The sequence below is a fragment of the Megalobrama amblycephala genome, linkage group LG6 (assembly GCF_018812025.1).
Source record: "Megalobrama amblycephala isolate DHTTF-2021 linkage group LG6, ASM1881202v1, whole genome shotgun sequence".
Classification (NCBI taxonomy): Eukaryota; Metazoa; Chordata; class Actinopteri; order Cypriniformes; family Xenocyprididae; genus Megalobrama; species Megalobrama amblycephala.
The window spans coordinates 34,645,364-34,667,848 of NC_063049.1; the positions used below are offsets into that span (position 1 = coordinate 34,645,364).

General features: G+C 38.5%; 1 protein-coding gene across 2 annotated transcripts in view; it reads right to left on the reverse strand.

The window, feature by feature from the left end:
* Nucleotides 1-22,485, reverse strand: part of erbb4b (erb-b2 receptor tyrosine kinase 4b) — a 373,945-nt gene that overhangs the window by 47,899 nt on the left and 303,561 nt on the right. For both annotated transcript variants that reach the window (XM_048194319.1, XM_048194320.1), the window contains exons 15-20: nucleotides 22,164-22,318; nucleotides 21,069-21,113; nucleotides 16,219-16,351; nucleotides 13,959-14,081; nucleotides 12,594-12,692; nucleotides 9,649-9,834 (exon numbers count right to left, since the gene is read on the reverse strand). In XM_048194319.1, coding sequence (XP_048050276.1) covers nucleotides 9,649-9,834; nucleotides 12,594-12,692; nucleotides 13,959-14,081; nucleotides 16,219-16,351; nucleotides 21,069-21,113; nucleotides 22,164-22,318 — 741 coding nt within the window. The remainder of the gene's footprint in view (nucleotides 1-9,648; nucleotides 9,835-12,593; nucleotides 12,693-13,958; nucleotides 14,082-16,218; nucleotides 16,352-21,068; nucleotides 21,114-22,163; nucleotides 22,319-22,485) is intronic.

Consider the following 22,485-nt stretch of genomic DNA (forward strand, 5'->3'; position numbering starts at 1 on the left):
GATCCTCCAAGGAGGATCATGAAGCATTCAGTTCATTAGCTTCCTGCTGGTTCGCCATTTCAGGGCACTGGACTGATCGCACAAACAACAACAGAGGCCAGTCTCGAGAGGCTGGTTCCCTTAGTAGATTTTCTGGCAGAATGGAAACGTCTGCCCAACATATCTCAATGGGTGCTGCACATGGTAGAAATGAGTTACAGAATACAGTTCAGGCTGAGGCCGCCCAGATTCAATGAGGTGCTATTTACAGTAGTCCACCCAGAGCAGTCTCTGGTTATGGAACAAGAAGTTATGACTCTCTTGCAAAAAGGGGCTATAGAACGGGTGTCTCCACTCCGCAGGCAGTAAGGGTTTTACAGCCGATACTTCATAGTTCCAAAGAAGGATGGAGGACTGCGTCCTATTTTAGATCTGCGTGTTCTGAATCGCACAGTGCAGAAACTAAAGTTCAAAATGCTTACACTCAAACAGATTGTTTCGCAAATCCAGTCCGATGATTGGTTTGACAATCGATCTGAAGGACGCTTACATCCATGTGTCTATCCATCCTCAACACAGGAAGTTCCTGAGGTTCGCTTTCAGGGGCGAAGCGTACCAGTACCGGGTTCTTCCGTTCGGCCTAGGGTTATTTCCCCGCATCTTCACGAAGTGTGTGGATGCAGCGCTGGCTCCTCTAAGACTCTAGGGCATTCGCATACTAAATTATATCGACGATTGGTTGATCCTTGCTCGATCAGAGAGCATGTTCAGGCTCAACGCCAAAAAGAGTGTGCTCATTCCTTCTCAGACGACCACTTATCTAGGCGTGGTTTGGGACTCGAAGACGATGCAGGCTCATCGTTCACCTGCTCGTATTGCTTCAGTTCTTTCAGCTGTGAATGTGATAAAACTAGGCCAGTCACTCACTGTGAAACAGTTTCAGAGACTGTTAGGTCTCATGGCAGCAGCATTCAACGTGATGCCTTTTGGCCTACTGCACATGAGACCTTTGCAGTAGTGGCTCAGGACCAAGGGGTTGTCCCCGAGGGGAAATCCTTTTCGCATGATCAAGGTCACGCGGCAATGCCTTCGTGCCTTGGTCATGTGGAAAAAGCCTTGGTTCCTGTCCCAAGGGCCCGTGTTTGGAGTTCCTTGTTGTCGTGTAATGCTAACGACGGATGCTTCCCTCACGGGTTGGAGCGTGATCATGAGTGGTCGCTCAGCCCGAGGTCTGTGGGAGGACCATCTACTTTCCTGGCACATAAATCTGCTGGAAATGATGGTGGTGTTTCGGGCTCTCAAACACTTCCTCCCAGACCTAAGAGGCCAACACGTGTTGGTCCGTACGGAGAACACGTCAGTGGTCTCTTATATAAATCATCAGGGGGGTCTGAGGTCACGTCCTTTATACAAGCTGGTCCATCGGATCCTCCTGTGGGCTCAGGGGAAGCTGCTCTCTCTGAGTTCGCTGAGTTGGGGTTCAGCTGCTGCTCATAGCCCCATTCTGGCCAACCAGATTTTGGTTTTCGGACCTAGTGTCCCTACTAGATGGTCCCCCTATGGAGATCCCTGTCAGACGAGACCTCCTGTCATAGGCAGGAGGCACGATATTTCACCCTCATCCGGAGTTATGAAACCTGTGGGCGTGGCCCCTGAGGGGGCTCATCTCATAGATTCAGGTCTCTCCACCGAGGTGGTTGAGACCATCCTCCAGTCCAGAGCTCCTTCGACGAGAAGACTGTATACCATTAAGTGGAGAACTTTTTCTTCTTGGTGTGAAGAAAATAATTTGGACCCAGCTTGTTGTGCTGTGGGTTCTATTCTTGAGTTCTTGCAAGAATGTTTCTCCGCTGGATTATCCCCATCTACTTTGAAAGTTTATGTAGAAGCTATCTCTGCTTATCATCTACCCTTTGAGGGTACTACAGTGGGGAGAAACCGCTTGGTTACTCGATTTCTCAGTGGAACTTTGAGGCTGAGGCCTGCTCAGCGCACAAGAACACTGGCTTGGGACCTGGCAATTGTGCTAGAGGGTCTTACCCTTCATACTTTTGAACCACTGGAAGAGGTTCACGAAAAGTTTCTTACTCTAAAGACTATCTTTCTGCTAGCCATTTTGTCTCTCAAAAGAATTGGAGACTTACAGGCTCTTTCAGTTGCTCTGTCATGTCTGGAATTTGCTCCAGGCATGGTCAAAGCTTTTCTTCACCCGAGACCCGGTTATGTGCCTAAGGTCCCTACTAATATTGCAGGGCCTATTATTCTGCAGGCCTTTTGTCCTCCACCTTTTACTAACCCTGATCAGGAACAACTTATGCAGCATATGTCCACAGAGCTGCCCTATGGCGTAAATCAGAACAACTGTTCGTTTGTTATGGGTCACCTAGGAAAGGTTACCCTGCATCTAAGCAGAGGATGAGCAAGTGGATGGTTGAGGCTATCTCACTTGCCTATGAGTCTGCCGGGCGGCCGTCTTGGCTGTCCGGGCTCATTCTACTAGGAGTATGGCTGCTTCCAAAGCATTGATCTCAGGAGTCTCCCTGCATGATATTTGCAATGCAGCAGGGTGGTCTTCTCATCATACGTTCATTAGGTTCTATAACCTAGATCTCGACTCCACTCCGGGGACTCCACTCTCTCGTCTTGATACACTCTGGCATTTGAGCCTGATATGGCGTTAGTGGGTATAGCGTTCCCACCGCACTTTGACACAGCGGGAGTTCCCATGAAAGGGTACGTCTCGGGTTACGTATGTAACCCTGGTTCCCTGAATAGGGAACGAGACGCTGCGTCTCCCTGCCATACTCCCAGCATGCCTGAGAGCGCCTTGCTTCAGCCAATCAGAAGTTGGCGTTCTCTGTTTTCGGGTATGCTTTATAGTTTCCTGGTCAGTGACGTCACCCGCCTATGGCGTTCCGTCACGCTATTGGACAGTTTACACATGTGCTTCACGACGCAATCACGCAGAGGCATTCCCACCGTACATTGACGCAGCATCTCGTTCACTATTCAGGGAACAAGGGTTACATACGTAATAGGGCTGCACGATTTGGGGAAAATGTCATATTGCGATTATTGAGGTCAATATTGCGATTGCGATATGCGATATCGATATAATAAACAAATAGTATCATGAGTCATCTTGCATGGTTCTCAATGAAAATACACACATATTATTGATAATGCTGAAATGTGTATTTCTCAACTCGATCTAGCAACAACAACAAACAAATGCACAGTGTTTTCAAATTAAAATATTTTTACAAAATTAAATAACATCTTTGCATTACTGCAAACTTTTTATAATCCCATTTAAAATGTTTGTTTCTTTACTAATCTGTAGTGGTTCAACAGATCACAAAACTCGCGGTTATGACGTCATGGATCGGATCATTTTTCGGATCAGCACAAAAAAAAAAATTGGATGGGGGTAACTTAACTGCATTTATTACTTAGCCCACTTAAACTACTCTGATACCACAGCAGAAACTACTAGCCTAAGTAATACATTATTAAAGGCAAGTGAACAGACTGTAAAAAGAACAAATACTGTACACCAATTACAACAAGCATAGATAAATACAACATAAAGTTACAAATAAAGTATAAGGTTTAACTGTAGTATTAATTTTAATGCACAGAAATGTAATAAATAAATGTAAAATGACACTGTTCACTGTATAAATTTAATATAGATTAATCTTTGTTAAAGCTGTGTTTCGTTGTTTGATTTACATGACAGACAACAGCAGGTATTTATAGGTTACTGTCACTTTAAGAGTAAGACATGCACGCACACATCAGATATATACCCGTCTGAATTCTCACCTCGTTCAATTAAGACATAACTGAATGTGTTTACGAGAATACTTGCTGAGAGGGGTATTTTGACTGACATAATGCGTGTATGTGACCATCCAAGTGCATTGAGGACGCGAAAGAGAAATCAATTTGGAGTTCGCGAGCTGTAACCTGGCTGTAACGCGCCTCTCTCTCTCTCTCTCTCTCTTTGCGCGCGAGTCTTGTATGTGCGTCATGTGCGCACCGATAACAGCGCTGCGTGTGATACCGAATTAAATCCTCTTTTGCCTCTTCTAGCGCGCTGGAATGGTTTTATATCTATTCAATGTGTAAACTAGCATGACAAAACACGTTCAAATGATAACCTTTCACTCTATTGCGGTTAAAGTTAATTGATGCGCGAATCAAATGCGTCCAGAACCGTGGGCCTTGGTCCGTACGGATCACGGATCAACAACGATCCCTTTAACCACTACTAATCTGGGCTTATAATCTTATAGCCAAAATATCTCCATATAACAGAGGTAGCGTTTTTTCTTGCCACCAGTTCAGTGACCGTTTGCTCCGCATCCATCTTTACCCGTTCTCTGCGCTGCACACCGGAAAAAGTCATGACATGACCATGTGCGCCTCACGTGCCACTGCCTAAACTGAAACTGAATGGTCTTCTTTTTATTAGCGGTGTATAAAATGGGCAAACAGCTCTCAGAGAATGGGTTGTCATGTCCACACATGTATTTATTTATTTATTAAATTATTATTTTTTTATTTAATAAAATCGCAGCATTCTGCGTCATATAATCGCACAAGCTTGATATCGCAATTGCGATATGATTAATCGTGCAGCTCTAATACGTAACCCGAGATGTTTTCTGTGATGTATCATTGAAAATTCATCTTGCCACCAAAATAATGTTATCAGCTGAAGTTTTGCCAAATTTGCAAACATGACTAAAAACTTATAGGGCCCTATCATACATCAGGCGCATTGCGACAGCAGGCGCGACGCAAGTGTTTTTTGCTAGTTTCAGCTCAATGCCCATGGACGTGCTGATCTGAAAACGAGGTGTGTTCAGGGGCATTGTTGGTGCGTTGCTATTTTGAGGCAACTGAAAACGACTGAATTGACCAACAAAAACCTGGTCTAAACTCAATGGCGCACTATTTTTTTTTTTGGTTATTTAAAGGTCGCGTTAGTAATATGTGCCTATAGGCAGGTGCACAATGTGCATACACTCTGCTTGTTACACACAGGGACATGCAGCAGCACACAAACATTTTTAAATATTAAAAATAAAAGGATTCCTCTCTGGAGAAGAGAGTCTTTCCGCTTGCAATTCCGCCATGTAAATAGCGAAACCGCCATGGTTCAAGCGCAACTGGCTTTTAAAAGGGAATAGGAGATGAAACTCTGATTGGTTTATTGCACATTACGCCCAAAACACACCCACGACTCATTAAGAGAATTGGGACAACCCTTTTAGACCATGCGCCTGGCGTGCCGACCATTTTTTTCATCGTTAAACTAGCAAAAGAGGATTCGGACACGCCCTAAGTGCACCTGCGCCATGCGCATCAGATGATGTTTTAAGATCGTTAATATAGGGCCCATAGTCTTAAAAGCATCAATTGCATTGCTGTAATGTTTTTGAAAATGTTTGCAGGGCAAGAAAAAAGTGGACTTGTTCACTGTTGAAGGACTGTCAGCATGGCTTGCATTATAAGTAGAGACAAGATGGCACTAACTGTTTCGTGCACTGCAAGGAGAAGGACACACTTTAAATACTTGAAGAATTGTCAAGAGGACATTGGGCAATTCATTGTCTCCAAAAACAACCGAGTCTGTTCTTGTTATCATGTAGAACTACACAACGATCTCTCAAGTACAGTGCTCAAAACCTGATTGTGAAAGAAAGTACTTTCACTGTGTCCTTTCTCTTGTTTATTTGACGGTTTTTCTTTTCCTCTGGCCTCATTAGAAGAAGCTCCTCATAGCCAGGTGGCCTAACACACACACACACACACGCGCACGCGCATACACACACACACACACACACACACACACACACACACACACACACACACACACGCACACGCACACACACGCACAGAGATGCACACACGCACACATGTTTGAGAATGGGTTTATATGTCAGAGGAGCTGCATGAAGAGGGCATTGCAAAAACAACATGCTCTATGTCTATAATAAGGTACTTGTAAATAATGTATATATCACGGTTTTACTTCATCAATAATGCATGGACCACAACAAAACATAAGTAAAAAATATATTTTTCTTCTCAAAATGAGTTGGTGTATAGTCGATAAGCCAACTTTGTGCAATGGATTAAAATAAAAAGTATGTAGAACAAACAGTTTTTGAGACACTAAAGCCTTGTTTCACTGATAAAGATTAACCACATAAACAATCACTGCAGTTGTTTGCAATAGGGCTTAATATACTGTATATGTCCAAGAAATTGGTTCACTAAAATATCCCTCTATATTTTTGTATAATGCATCGTTGAAAGGTTGGTTTAAGGTATTATTCTGAAGCAAGTAATTTAACACAACGAGTATGCGAGGTGACATTTCTAAAGCCTTGGCTTGTTTTGCCCATTATCTTGAAAAGAACAGGGCAGTCACTGTCTGATTTTACTCCCACATTTCAGACTGCATGCTCTTAGAAAGATTTTCATAAGGTGAGTCTAATACATAAATAATAACCTCCGGTTGTATCACTTCAGGTTAACATTTCTCAAAAGTATTGTGCCTAAAATCTTTATTCTGTACAGCTAATTTGGAAATCCTCCGAAGTGGTCATGTGAGTACAGCAACAAAATGCCTGAATAACAACTAGCCCTCTAAAACTACGATTTAAATGCATGAGATTCATCTAAACAGTTGAATCACACATAAAAATATATGCAACACTAGCTTTTGTCTGTTCATCTGTACAATACAAAGCTAAACTCACACCAGCAGTGGTTGACATGGACATGAACATCTCTTTGTTAAAATGTTTATTTGTATGCATAAGAGAAAGTATGTATTATACATAATTTCTTTTATTATTATAATTATTATTATTTGTTTTTCAGTGACCCTTTCTGCATGTCTGTTTGAGTGAGTCATGAATCATTCACAAACGATTGTTAAAAAAAGAAAAAAGAAAAAAATTAATTCAGGAACCTATCAGGTTTATGAGTGAGTCATTGAATCATTCATTCAACTGAAACATTTGCTGAATTTGGAACTGCATACTACTCTTACTATTTTTTTTACTATATCATTATGTGTGTGCTGCCATGGTTAATAAAAAAATAAGCCCCAAGAAGCCATGATATATTTGCGCCTTGGCTTATTTTGAAACTATTTCCATTGACAGAGCCAAAAGAAAGAAAGTAACTGGCAATACTGTAAAATGTAAATTAGTCAATTTTAATATCACTTGAATTGTGGATGGATGGATGGATGGATGGATGGATGGATGGATGGATGGATGGATAGATGGATGCATGGATGGACAGAATGAAAGAATGATGGATGGATGGATGGGCTGAATGAAAGAATGATGGATGGATGGATAGATAGAACAAAAGAATGATGGATGGACGGATGGATGGATGGATGGATGGATGGATGGATGGATGGATGGAACAAAAGAATGATGGATGGATAGATGGACAGACGGACGGACGGACGGAATGACAGAATGAAAGAATGATGGATGAATGGATGGAATGATAGACAACAAAATAACGATAGATAGCTAGATAGCTAGATAGATAGATAGATAGATAGATAGTCCGAACAAAAGAATGATGGATGGATGAAACGATAGACAGAACGAAATAATGATGGATGGATGGATGGATGACCAGTCACAACACATATAAAAGTGTATAAAAATTAGGGCTTACACTACTGTTTAATAGTTTGAGGTCAGTAAGATTATATTTTTTTGAAAGAAATTAATACTTTTATTTAGCAAGCATGTATTAAATTGATCAAAGTGACTGTAAAAGACATATAATTTTGCAAAAGATCAGTATTTCAAATAAATCAAATTACAGTTATTTTAAACTATAATATTTCACAATATTACAGTTTTTATTGTATTTTTTTATTATTATTATTAAATAGATGCGCCTTGACGAACATAACAGGCTGTTTTCAAAAATCTTTAAAAAACGTACCCCAAACTTTTAAGGTACTGTATATGTACCCTTTCTCTCTCTCTCTCTTTTTTTTTAATCAAATACCATTCAGTCACTACTTAAATTGTCATGTCAACTACCACCTGCTGTAATGTAACTCCTGTATAACCTGGTGCACTCATATTCAAGAGCCCTTTTTTCTTTTCCTTTTAAGAATATTTTGTAAACAATTTCTGAAATAGCTCTGTTACTTAAATCATTGTTTTAACCCCCCCTCCACTTCCACACACAGAACTGATATACAGTTCTGCATCTCAGAGGTGTCAGAGGTTTTGTTTTGAGTGACAAAAAGCAAAGCTCAAAGATACAACGTGGAGCTCAGATCAGACAGAGTGTGTTGTACGCTGCTTATCTATCCCAGCAGCCTTTGAGGTGCTGCTGCTCTGAGATCATTCACATGCACTCCTAGTCTGGGAGACACAGAGAGGAGGAAATATGACCACCATTGGTGTGGGAGGAAGATAAACAGAGCGGTACAGACAGCAGACGGGGTTGGGGGTCCACTATCAAAGAAATAAGGCAAAATGATTCTCGCTGCATGACTGGGACGAAGAGAGATTGAGTGAAGATCTGAACAGTGTTTTAATGCAAGTTTAGGCAGCAGACCAAAAAACAAAAATACACATACAGTAAGTTTTTTCTTTCTACTTTGAGAATTTAATTTTTTAAAGAAATGATTAGTACTTGTGATGGCCACAGAAATTCAAGATACATTGGTCTCAACTAATGTTGCATTTAAGGGTGCAATATGTAAGATTTTTGCAGTAAAATATCCAAAAACCACTAGGCCAGTGTTATATATTTTGTTCACTTGAGTACTTACAACATCCCAAATGTTTCCAACTATTTGTAAATTGTGATAAAATTGCAATTTTAACCAAGGCTCCGGGACGTGTGAGGAGTCGCCTGTCAATTGCGTCATACCCGCGTTACCCTCGGTTTCCGGTTTTATTTTGTAGATACCATGGAAACATCAAAGACGCTTAAATATATTACACGTTTTAATAGACAAGGGAACAACTGTTTTGATATATTAATAGACAGAAAACTAATTGTTGTTATATAGCTCAACACGTTCAGTCTTTTTTCTCCATCATACAATACGTTTTAAAATGAATTGCATGCCATTTATCAACACAAGCCATCCAGCATTTAATATATTCTAAAATCGATCTAGCTTACTGCAGTGTGCAACAGCGAACGCACAGAGTAACGTTATAACATCATTTTCAACACACTGAAATGTATCTAATAACATAAACAGAGCTGCATTACCTCATACTCATGACCGGAAAAGCGTAAGCGGCGTTGGCGACTGCAGCATAATAAAAGTTTATGGCGTGTGTTGCGCAATCGCTCCAGCGGCCTCGTTCAGCTCCCACAACACTCGGTCCCGCTCTGCTTCATACTACAGCAACGTTAATAATCACATCCATGAACATGATTTCTTCCTGAGTCCTATCCCTATTCTTTTGCACCGTCTGTTGAGGTGGAGACCCAAGATTCCGCTCTTAAACTTGGCATCATCAAGCTACGCCTTTGTTTTGAATAGGCCTCTAGCAACCTCTAGAGGACAAAATTATTACATACTGCACCTTTAACTAGATCCTTAAATCTCTGGATCAATCAGGATATGGGGTGTCTTACCTTGGCGATCTGAACACACCAGTTGAGCAGCAACTGGGAGCCGATGTTGTCTTTGTGTTCATGCACGTAGTCCAACAGACAGCCATGGGGCATGAGCTGAGTGACCAGCTGTATGGTGGGGCTCAGACACACACCCAATAACCGCACCAAGTGAGAATGCTCCATGCTGGCCATTATCAGAGCTTCCTGAAGGGAAAAAAAAAAACAGCAACTCAGGGCACAAGAATCCATAACCGATCAATCACTATGAGTGGTTTAAATGTAAGTGTGTGTGTGTGTATATATATATATATATATATATATATATATATATATATATATATATATATATATATATATATATATATATATATACACATACATACACTACCGGTCAAAAGTTTGTGAACATTACTATTTTTATTGTTTTTGAACGAAGTCTCTTATGCTCATTAAGGCTGCATTTATTTCATAATAAATACAGAAAAAACAATAATATTGTGAAATATTATTACAATTTAAAATTATGGTATATTTTAATATACTTTAAAATATAATTTATTCCTGTGATGCAAAGCTGAATTTTCAGCATCATTACTCCAGTCTTCAGTGTCACATGATCCTGTGATTTTTTGGAACCTGTGATACTTTTTCAGGACTCATTGATGAATAAAAGGTTAAAAAGAACAGGATTTATTCCAAATATAAATCTTTTCTAACAATATAAATCTTTACTATCACTTTTTATCAATTTAACACATCTGTGCTGAATAAAAGTATTAATTTCTTTCAAAAAAATAAATAAAATACTGACCCCAAACTTTTGAACGGTAGTGTATATTGTTACAAAAGATTTCTATTTTAAATAAATGCTGATATTTTTTAACTTTTTATTCATCAATGAATCCTGAAAAAGTATCGCAGGTTATAAAATAATATTAAGCAGCACAACTGTTTCCAACATTGATAATAACTGAGTATCAAATCAGCATATTAGAATGATTTCTGAAGGATCATGTGACACTGAAGACTGGAGTAATGATGTCAGCTTTGCATCACAGAAATAAATTATATTTTAAAGTATATTAAAATAGAAAACCATAATTTTAAATTGTAATAATATTTCACAATATTATTGTTTTTTTCTGTATTTATTATGAAATAAATGCAGCCTTAATGAGCATAAGAGACATTCTTCAAAAACATTAAAAATAGTAATGTTTCCAAACTTTTGACCGGTAGTGTGTGTATATATATATATATACATATATACACACACACACATATATGTGTAAGGTATATATATTAGGGTGGTAACAATACCCTCATGTCGATACATATCACGATATATAGAGTATTATACATTATATTCAACATTGTATATCGTAGATTAATGTCGTACTGACACTCTCTGTACTCTGTAAACCTGAATTTTTTCTCAAACAGTAAATTTCATTTTGGGTGAACTATACACAATACATATTGTCATTATCCACTATACATATTGTTGCATTTTTGTATAGTGATATATTGTGACTCGATATATTGTTTCATTGTTGCACAGCTCATACCAAAAGTAAATTATCTATTAAAAGATGGCACATTCTGATACAAGATAAAACACTGCATGACTTATTGGACTACAAATATGCGAGACTAAATAACAGTGTCTTATATTTGACAAATGAAAGCATGTTTCAATTACAAAAACAGAAGTGCACAAACAGATTTAGTACAGACAGTTTATTAAAGATTGTTCTAAAGCACTTCTCATGCATGCTGAAACACACCCATGATGTCTCACTGAGATTCATCTGTCAAACAGCCCCATAGTTATAGTCTGCAACACAGAACGTAGTCTGCAAAATGAGTGTTGGATTTATTCACTTTGTTTCACGACACTGGCATAAGCTGGAGGATTTACAAGGCAGCCTTATTACCCATAAATCACTAACACAGCACACTCGCCTGGTGAAGATGACCATCTACAATATCCTGTCTTTATGCTTGCATGAAAGATTCTTAGGTACAGCGTGAATTAGTAAAAATTCTAGTCAAAAATAAGAAATGACACATTTATGATCCAAATTCCAGTTTATATCCAACATATTTAACCTGTGGTCCAAACAAAAGATGGCACAGAGTATAAAAGCATCAGGGACTAAGGACGTAAAAAATACATATAATTTCCACAAACAGTTGAGGGGATAATTCAGAAATAATATCCAAACCTTGGGCCATAAGGTTATATTACTGCAATAAAAGATACCTCAGCCATTAATATGATTTCAAGCCTTGGAGGGATCCTCTTACGTTTGTTTGAACATTTTAAAAACTAAAATAGTGTGTAACACACATCCTACATCCACAAACACACACACAAACCCATTATCTGAGCACTACATAAAATTACACACTTGACAGTTATATAATGAGCATTCACACTCCTGCTATTCTCCAGCTGCTGAGATGATTGCATGCACGCATACTGCTCGCCCAATCAACAGCGGAGGCCGGTGTCTACACGTCGGATCAGCCTTCACGTGCTTCTGTGGTTTAAGCGCAGTATGAGTGAATCTGTTCATCTACAAACCCCTAAGAATATTCTGAAAGTGAAATGCTCATTAACACTGATGAATTGTGGGAAATACCATACATGGGGGAGTCATGGAAAGGCCGCTCTAATACATGCACCTATGCACAAATCTCTTAGACAAACACATGAGGAACTAACATGAAAAAGATCTGCCATCTACACGCAAATAAGCAAAAGTAACCTATTTTAGATTGCACTCAACATGTGTGTGAAAGGGCCTTTGGTAAGTGTTTCATAGTCCTTGCATCATCTAAGAGGATGTTTCAAGGTTTACATGCATTTTTCCTTTTGAAGTACTAAAGAGCTCAATATTCGCTTGGTGGAATTACACAAACTACAGCTGCAAGCCTTGCAGCATAGTGACACTCACATCCATGAACTCTACATTGGCTTTGGGGCCCGTCGCCTCGTTCAAGATCTTTATGGCAACGGGAATCTTCACAGTCTCACCCTCAGGAACCCAGATGCCCTGAAATCACAAAAGAGATATTTCGTAGATGGAATTGGGTGAAAATGGACTTTTTTACTGAAGAAAATGTGAATGTGAAACTTGCATGCATAGATGCTAGGTTGTTGATAAAGTGTTCTGGCCTGTTCTTAACACACCGCCAAGGTGTTCTTGGTGGTTAGCTGGTTGTTAGGTGGTTAAAAAGAGTCTATCCACAAATACCTGTTTCAAAGTAAGTCTATTAGATATTTTCATGATTTTTGATCACTTTGATATGAAGTGTACTATAGATCCAAAATTTGGGGTTGGTAAAATGTTTGGTTACACTTTATTTTACTGTGCCGTACTGAGTTACATTGTAATTACTCAAATAAGTACTGAGTACTATAAATTAACTACATGTACTTACTATAGATTTACAGTTAGGGTTAAGGTTTGGTTTAGGGTTAGTTACTTGTAATTATGCATAATTTACTGTTATTAATATAGTAAGTACATGTATAACGTGTAACCAAATGTTTTAATGTTTTTGAAAGGGGTCTATTATGCTCTTAAGGCTGCATTTATTTGACCAATGCAGTAAAAACAATAATATTGTGAAATATCATTACAATTAAAATTTGTTAATTTTCAGCAGCCATTACTCTAGTCTTCAGAAAACAGTTGTGCTGCTTAATATTTTTGAGGAAACATGAAACTTTTTTTTAATAAATTGAAAGTTTAGTCTTTTTTGATTAATTTAATACATCCTCGCTGAATAGAATAATAATAAAAAACAACATACTGACTCTAAACTTGTAAATGCTAGTGTATCTTTCATGTCCATAGCACTGTATGGGACAAGTAAAAAAAAAAATAAAAAAAAATAAAAAATCAATATTTAGTGTTAAGGGTTTTGATAAACCCCCAGCAAATGTATGTGCAATAGTAACCATAATGTATTCCTTATCAAAATATAGGAGCTATGCAGATTTTTCGGTAACACTTTGGTATAGGGAACACATATTCACTATTAACTACGACTTTTGCCTCAATAAACTCTTAATTTATTGCTTATAAATAGTTAGTAGGGTAGTTGTTGTAGCATTTAAGTTTAGGTATGGGGTAGGATATAGTGATGTAGAATATGGTCATGCAGAATAAGGTATTCATATGTGCTTTATAAGTACTAATAAACAACCAATATGCAAGCTAATAAGCAGCTAGTTAAAAGTGAGAATTGTTCCCCATACTAAAGTGTTACTGATCTTTCTTCAGTTCCCTCTATCTACACTCTGATGTTATTACCTTGTAGACGGTGCCGAAGGCCCCAGCTCCCAGAATCTTCACCCGTTTCAGCTCGGTCTCTTTCAGAATGCGCAGTTGGGCCTGGTTTGGGGCCGCACCGCTGGGCGTCAGAGGCTCTACCAACTGAGACACACAAAACAACGGAAGGGAGACACTGTCAGTGATGCTACAATCAATCTGGACAATCAATGAACATTCGGCCCTAACTCAAACAAATTGAAGAGCCCAGATCATAGTGTATGAATTCCCTGTAATTTATTTAGTCTTTCTGTTACATTATGTGGCACATATAAGAGTTTGGGAGTTCAATCAATGCATAAAAACCCCTGGCGATAAAGGAACTATTGAAATGCGACGAGAGAGAGAGAGACAGAGATAAGAGGAAAAAGCAAAGAGAGAAGATACAGGAAAGAAAGACAGAAATAGAGAAGGTTAACCTGATAAAAATATGAAGGGAGAGAGTGTGTAGGAGAGATTGGGAAGTGTAAGAGAGAATGAGAGATAGAGAGAGAGCGTAAATCAGCCGTTCTATCGACCCTTTGCGGCGTCCCCCGGCTCATCACAGCCGCCTGATTAAAAAACAATAGCGCTTCTTCATTTAAATGGAATTGTAAATCAGGAGCTCGAACACAGAAGGCGGAGGAGAGCCAGGGGAGGGGACGAGCTGTGATCCAGGGAGCTGTCCGCGGCAGGCGGTGCTGAAACACAGATCAGGAGCTGTCCGTGGTGCTGAAAAACATAAGCAGAATTGTGCTGCTCCAACTAAATATGAATTTATAGTGATAGGAACATCCTATTCCGGTGAAAATTGAGATATGGGAACGTTCAAGATCATTTGGGTTATTGGCATACATGATGTCCATTTTCAGAAATTTGTGCTTTCTTATGTGGCATGCGTGGGCCTGCTACAGATTATTCTATGGAGTAACTGAGGAGAGCATTACAAAGCCTGAGGCCATACGGATATATGTACGCATGATGAGGAGAGGTCGGAACCTTCGGGCACAGAAACGCGGGATCCTTGCGTAACTTGCACTCTTATGAACCCTCCACCCACACTGCAATATGAAAAGTAAACTACAATATTAGGAGGATGGATAGAACGAGAATAAGTAAATGAAAAGGAAGGACAGAAACAGTAAGCATTAAGAGGAAAAATAAGCCATAAGTGAGGCCATCATCCCACCAGCAAGGACACGACTTCTCATAAATGTTCATTTAATTAACACATACAATCTCTTTAAAAAGAGGTGCTATTATCCTCAGAACTGGAATAATCCAGTTTGACTGTTCATGAGGTTTACACAGTAATCAAAATTAGATTGAATTAAGTAAGTTTAAAGTTTATAAGTTTATTATATAAAAGTCTTTGAGTTTTATAAAGTTGAACTATTTTTGGTTGTTGAAATCTTAATTAACTGGCATTTTAAATGAAAAAAGGTACAGAAAAGGCTTTTTTTCCTTTCAATTTTCAATAAATGGTCAGTAAAAGGAAGTGGTTAACCTTCCCAATATGTGGATGAACAAACTTAGGAGGCCATACTAAATGATATATATGCTCTTTTCTATTATTATTATTATTATTATTTATTAGTTTATTAGTTTGCCAATTTTTGTAATTTTGTTACCAAGATTTGGGACATTTAAATACAGTTTAATACCTTGATTTGTGTCATTTTGCCATTTTCTAATTACACAAATACATTTTTAAAGATAATCCAGACATTTGATTTGTTTAAAACTTTTCATGCAAGGTTAATTTTGTTAGATAGTAGTTCACCAAACATGTCTAATCGGTGTCTGAACAAAAAAAAAAAAAAAACATGGGGTGCTGCTAAAGCTTTCAAAGAACTAACTTTTATCCTATTGTGATGTGTTCTTTCCTGTGAGCACCATTTGTGGTGTGAAACTGGTCTGAAAAGTGGACCAAGGCACAGAAATTGCCTTGTGTAAAACAAGCACAATATAATAACTAAACAAGGGCAAATTCCTTTTTCAACTTATGAAAAATTTCATAAGGAAAGAACCTCACTCATCGTCCCTCACTGGTGGGTACTTCTCAAGGGACATACAGAGTGCCATGGGTCATAACACTTCTCCGGGTAATTGTTCCATCTCTGATTCTCTGTTCCTTTTTTGTGTTTTTTAGGGCCCATGGAATTGGCTGAGAGAATGGTGTTTAGGAAGTTTTCTGTCTGTTTTCTGAATCCATGCTTAGTAAAAAAAAGAAAAAAGAAAAGAAAGCTGGACTGTGTCTAACCTCAGTCTCCAAGAAGCGTCTCAAGGCTCTCTTCTTCTTGATGCTCTTCCTTCTGACTGATATAGCAACACTCAGGCCCACAATGATCACCACAAACAATCCCCCAATAACCCCAGCCGCAATGAGGGGAGTCCTGAGGGAAACACAGGAGAGAAAATAAACATTAGCCATAAGCAATAACAATAAACTGCTAGGTAATTGGTCCCATATCACATAAACCAGTGCTTCTCAACTGGTTCTGCTTCATGACTAAGATATTTCAACATCAGACATCATTAAAATGAAACATTGAAATGTATGAATAAATAAAAACATCCATTTATTAATTTATTAAATACAAAATTTTTAAAAAAACTCAACAGACTTATCTTTACAGTTGAGAACCACTGACACATATTACAGAAGAACAAAAGAGCTGTACAGATCACTAGAGAAACCCATCAGAGGAGTGGGCTGAGAATTGCCAATATCCCATAAATGAGAAGGAACCTGAACAAAGCCTCACTCTCAGAAAGAAAGGAGATATTTGGTTGGATGTGTCTGCAAAAAGCCTTTCCAACTGCTGTCATCTTGCATCAGTCCTCTCTGGGCTTTACTTTGAGCTTTCAGTTTGAATCTCCATCTGAAAATGTTCCCTTAGCATTAATTCCCTTAGCATTAGCCTAATTCAGTTAGCATGGAAGACGGCAGCACTAAATCAGTGCAGACTGCATACAATACACAGCACATGCTGTCCTATTACAGGTCTTTCATTAAGATCCAACTCTTCAGACTGCCAATCTTACTATCTAATTGTCTCTGCACTTCTTCGTCCTTATTTCTAACAGCACATGGATATAAAGTAGACTCGCTGTTTGGGGGTGGGTATTACAAAATGTCTTGGGCCCAAGTATAAAGTGTTCTTTTTAGTTTTTCTGGGAAAAAAGATGTAAGCAAGCATGTAAGCGGCATACACACAGGATGTGCTCATGTTCCAACTGTCCTATTTTATAATTGTAGGATGGATATCTTTGGCATTTTATCTCAAAGTTGCCATTTGTTTTTGCGTCTTGTAGGTTTAGCATTGTAAAGATAGCATATTAAGTTCAAAATAGCTAAATTGTTATGCAACGAACCGTGCTGAAGGACCAATAACAAATAAAAATTCATCCTTTTTTTTTTTTCTGTTTAAAGTGTCTTGTGCTGTTTATTTCTCAGGACACTTATTTCAGTGATTTCTGACAGGTTGCAGGAACATTTTTCGTTATTCAATAAAACAAATTGCTTACAGCAAATTTAATATCTTAATTATGGCGTACTGGCAAAAAGCCTGGGATTAAAATGCATCTTGAGACCCTTATGTTTTGTTCTATTCCGTTAAACTCGTCCAGTGTATATCTCTGTACGGATGAGTTTAGAGCTTAAACCAAGCTGTTTGTGTTTGGTCTTCCCTCCTGTGTAAATTTGGAACTGTAAGTTTGTGAAATGGAAATGAATTCCCACTCAATATAGCGAGGACGGTGAAGCATTGCCCAGGCATGATGAGCGATAGACTGCTAGATTATCTATGGGTGAGATGAGAATCTCTCCCGTTAATTTGATATTGATCTGCAGTCAGAATACAAAGCTTATGAGCCACGGAGACCATAGCTGAGTGCATACCATCACCCACCAAAGCCTGTGTGAGTGTATAGATCCCAAATGCGTGAGGGAGCTTCTTTCACACTGACAATGAGCAGGCAATTATGTTGATGCTGCATTGCTGTCAGCACGCACCGTGCCACTGCCGTATATTGCAGGGGAAGGAGGACAGGATGTCTGACATCTTGTTTTATGTAACCTGCCATGTCTTTTCCAAATGTGCAAGAGAGACTCTAGAGAGATACACTTAGAATACACATTACAGAGAGGTTAAACAAGGATTTTTGGAGGTATGGCAGTGATTCTGATGCCCTAGGCAAGATAAGACATGACCCACCCATCCAGTATTACTTACATTGAAACCATTCTGTGATAGTTTTATATACACATATTAGCTAGAAGAAAAAAGAATACTGTTACGGCCTGTGCCTTGAGTGTGTTTTGGTTTTCTCTATGTGTGACGTCATGACTGCTATTTTCATTCTGTCTGAGTTTAATTGTTTAGGTGTGCGCTGTTTGATGACTATATGAACGACGCTGAAGCGGAGCATGGCAGAAGAGAGGAGATACACCAGCAAACAAGCTTCTTTGTTTCTTTATTTGTCTTTCTTTATTTCTTAAGTGGATTTGTTCATTTGTGTTTTGCTTTGGTTAAAGTTTCAGGTATTAATATTATTAATTTGGGTTAATTGTCTTTTGTTATATTTGAATTCTTTTGTTTGTTCTTGTTTTTCATATGATATGAGTTTCCGATTCTTTGCCTTTTAATAAATATTTAGTAATGTATTTGGGTTTTAAGTGTCCTTCCTTTATGTTACGTTTTTCCCTTTCTGACAACTTTAAGTAGGGGTTTGTAACATAAATTGGGGGCTCGTCTGGGATTTTTTTATTTTTATTTTGTGTTGTTGAGCCAACTATTATAATTGTGCAAAACAAACTCTTGATAGGTAGAGTAAACCATGAGGACCATGTCTAGCGCCGGCCCTTACTACGGTTTACTTATTTGTTGTTTTCTTTTGTTATTTTAGTTTGTTATTTTTGGAGGTAATCTGGGGGGAGGTTTGCCTCTCAATTGGTACCCTCTGAAGACTAGTTATGTCTTATTTAGTTTTTGGATAGAAAGAGTCGTTTGCACTATTATATCATGTTTGCACTAGTCTACTATATTATATATTAAATAAATAATCTAAAATAAACAATTTTATTTAATATATATAATAATATAATATGTACACTACCATTCAAAAGTCTGAGGTCAGTAAGATTTTTTTTTTTTTTTTTTTTTTTTTTAAATACACATGTAATATTCGGATAAAATACAAATACAAATGCTAATAAATAGCCACTCGTGCTTTTTGTTGTGAAAAAATATCATCTATATCTGACTCTACAGGCTGTTGTGAGTGTTGACTATCACCTGCCTCTCACCTTGTCCACACTAGAGATGTTCAACTCTCTCCTGAGCATGTTTGGTCTCCAAGGATAGCAATGTGTTTTATCAGGATTACTCCCTCCAGCCTTTACTCTGATAGTCTGTCCAAACAACCAGTATACACTCTTGTTCTATAATACACTATTAGGACAGGACAGAACTATATGTATGTGTGTGTGTGTGTGTGTGTGTGTGTGTGTGTGTGTGTGAGAGAGAGAGAGAGAGAGAGCAAATAGTCTAGATATAAATCCTTGTCCACATTACAACTCATTCTGGCCAAAAAAAAGAAAACGTCTTTGGAAATGCTCAGTGAAGAACCTCTGAACATGACTTCATATCTCAGTGGATATAAACCTGTGCTCCCTGTCTCTAAAAATATTATCTAAAGAGAGCCAATCAGATTGCAGCTTGTGAGAACCTTTTGCCCTACTTGTTTTCAATACGCATCAAGCAGTCCGTGAACAGTCAGTGGTTGTGATGTGTGAGGCCGAGACAAACGATTTCTAGCTTTGGCCTCCCTCCCCTGCTAGGACTGTGTGTAACACTATGGCGGATATGAAACAGCAAACACATTTGCTCTGAGCAGTTAATGGTATTTTGTTCCAGCTTTCCCAAGAGAACAAAAGAAAGTGATATCAATTTATCAAATATGCCATGAAGCAAATGTGCGTGTACACACACACACACAGGCCTCACAGCATCACATTAATCACAGGACTGTGGCCTGGTCATTATATAACTTTTTCTCCCCCCCCATCATGCATTTTTGTGTTAAAGAACAGCTCTATGTTGAAAGGCAGCTGGCACTAAAACAATGAGTTGTGTGTGTGTGTGTTAATGATGTCATCAACACAGGAATGAGCCAATCAGACGCAGCTGGGTTTGACAAACCAAGAGCCTTGTACTGTACGCAGTCAGTGAAGGATGAATTTTAATGTACAGTGAGAAACCACTAGTGAAAATGTCTCTATTTTGCAAGTTTTGCTAATTTAAAATAACATTTCATTACAAATTATATTATAGCATAATGATTTGAGTGAAAATTTCATGTGATCAAAGTCCCACATTTGCTTATTTAAATAGTAACCAAGAAATTAAAAAATATATTAAAATTACAAATAATATTTCTTCATTCTACATCAATGTTTTGTAACTTTTCTAAAGTGAAACTTAATTCTTTTTTAACTTTAAATTTTTTTTTTTTTGAGATTTTCAATGTAGTCTCAGACATTTGCAGAAAAACTGCTTATGTACAGAAGTCTTGTAACTGAATCACCAATATGACATAACAGTATGTGTGTGTGTGTGTGTGTGTAGAACTGTGTGGTGTAAAGGATCTCCAGACACAGTGATTTTCTATTGATTTGATGCCAGTGTGACTAGAATCAAGTGTTGGACATTGGGCAGAACACCAAAATAGACACCATGAATAAATGATGGCTTAAGGGAGGGCGAGCAAGACAGAAAATAAAGATGAGAGAGAAACTGGTGACAGAATTCTGACCTTGGAAACCTACTGACAGTGGAAGTCACTGTGCCTTGGAGAATGTATGTGTGTTTGTGTATTTGAGAGAGAGAGAGAGAGAGAGAGAGAGAACACGCAGAGTAGTATATTATTTTATATAAAAAAAACAAAAATCAAGAAATCTGAAAAAAATCTAAGTAATTTGAGCCAAGTTCGAGTCCTGGCTCAAAGTACTGCTGCCCTCTCTCCTCTCCCATTGTTTCCTGTCCATTAAAGGTGAAAAAGTACAAATATATAGAAATATAAATATGAATATATATTAAATGAGTGTACCTGTCCATCATGCCAATGCAGTCTTGCAGACGAGGCCCTGTGCATCTGAAACAATAAATGATACAATAAGTAAATATCCAAACACACACACACACACACACACACACACTTGTTCATAATACTTTGTGGGGTCCAAATGACCAGTGCACAAAAAGTATTCTTGTCGCTTCATAAAATTAAGGTTGAACCATGTCGACTTTTCTAATAATGTCTTTAGTACCTTTCTGAACATTGAAAGTGGTGGTTAAAATGCTGTCTATGAACGAGTTACATACCTCTTAGATTTCATCAAAAATATCTTAATTTGTGTTCCAAAGATAAACTAAGGTCTTACGGGTGTGGAACGACATGAGGGTGAGTAATTAGTGACAGAATTTTCATTTCTGGTTGAACTAACCCGAACTAAACCTTTGTTTAACGGTCAAACAAAAACACGTTAAAATCCTCTCAAAACTGCTTGATTTTATATTGTCACAATTCATGAAATCTACCAGTGCTAGACCTATTTTCAAGACACTGTCTCTCTTGTCTTTTTCTTGAAATCTGAGTTCCTGCCCTTCCACCCTGATGCTCACAGCTCTTTTCGTTTTGTCAGCTAACCGCTAACATCACTAATCGTCCCTGGCTGACAGTGATCCCAGATCAGACAGTCAGCAGATGAGGGCTTTCATGTGACACAGGAGGAAGAAAAGTGAATCCATGACTCAGTGTGAAGATTCCTTGAGCAGATAATGTTTTTCTGCAGGAAATCTGAGCTGTCTCTCATGTAACCCCAAGGGGCTGAGGTTAAGTTGCAGGTGCCCAGCCGGATAAATTTCGGAGAACGTGATGGTTATCATTTAGACTAAAGTTAGATGGCAGAGACGCAGCAAGGGCAAACTCCTTCCTCTAAAATTAATGATCCTTTATGCACAGCCAGCTCTGAGGACACAAGAGCTCTAAAAAGGGTCAGTGCATTGACAAATAGGCTCTCTGAACTTCCTGAGGCTAGAACTGACGTGGCAAACAAGCACAGGAAGTAGTTGGACTGCTACAGATACAGATTTCCCCCAAACACACTCATAAATTGCAAACATTTAACAAACACGTCCATACCCCTGGGTGCAGTTGACATGGCAGGGGTGACACTCGTTGTTGGCCTCAGCATATTTGAAGATGAAGCTGTTTGCTCCCTGTAGGCCATCAGGGCATTTCTCCACACAGTTGGGTCCGTCTTTAAAGTGAAGACATTTAACACAGTGATCAGGACCCTGCAAGAGATAGAGAGAGAGACAGAGAAAGTGGAGAAAAGAGACACATAAAATTACCAGCAACTACGGATAATAACCATCCCTCACCACACACACAATGACCATAACAATCAGCCGGCACAGGATTTATGACGGTAATATGGAGAGAAGAGGCCGAAGAGGGGGAA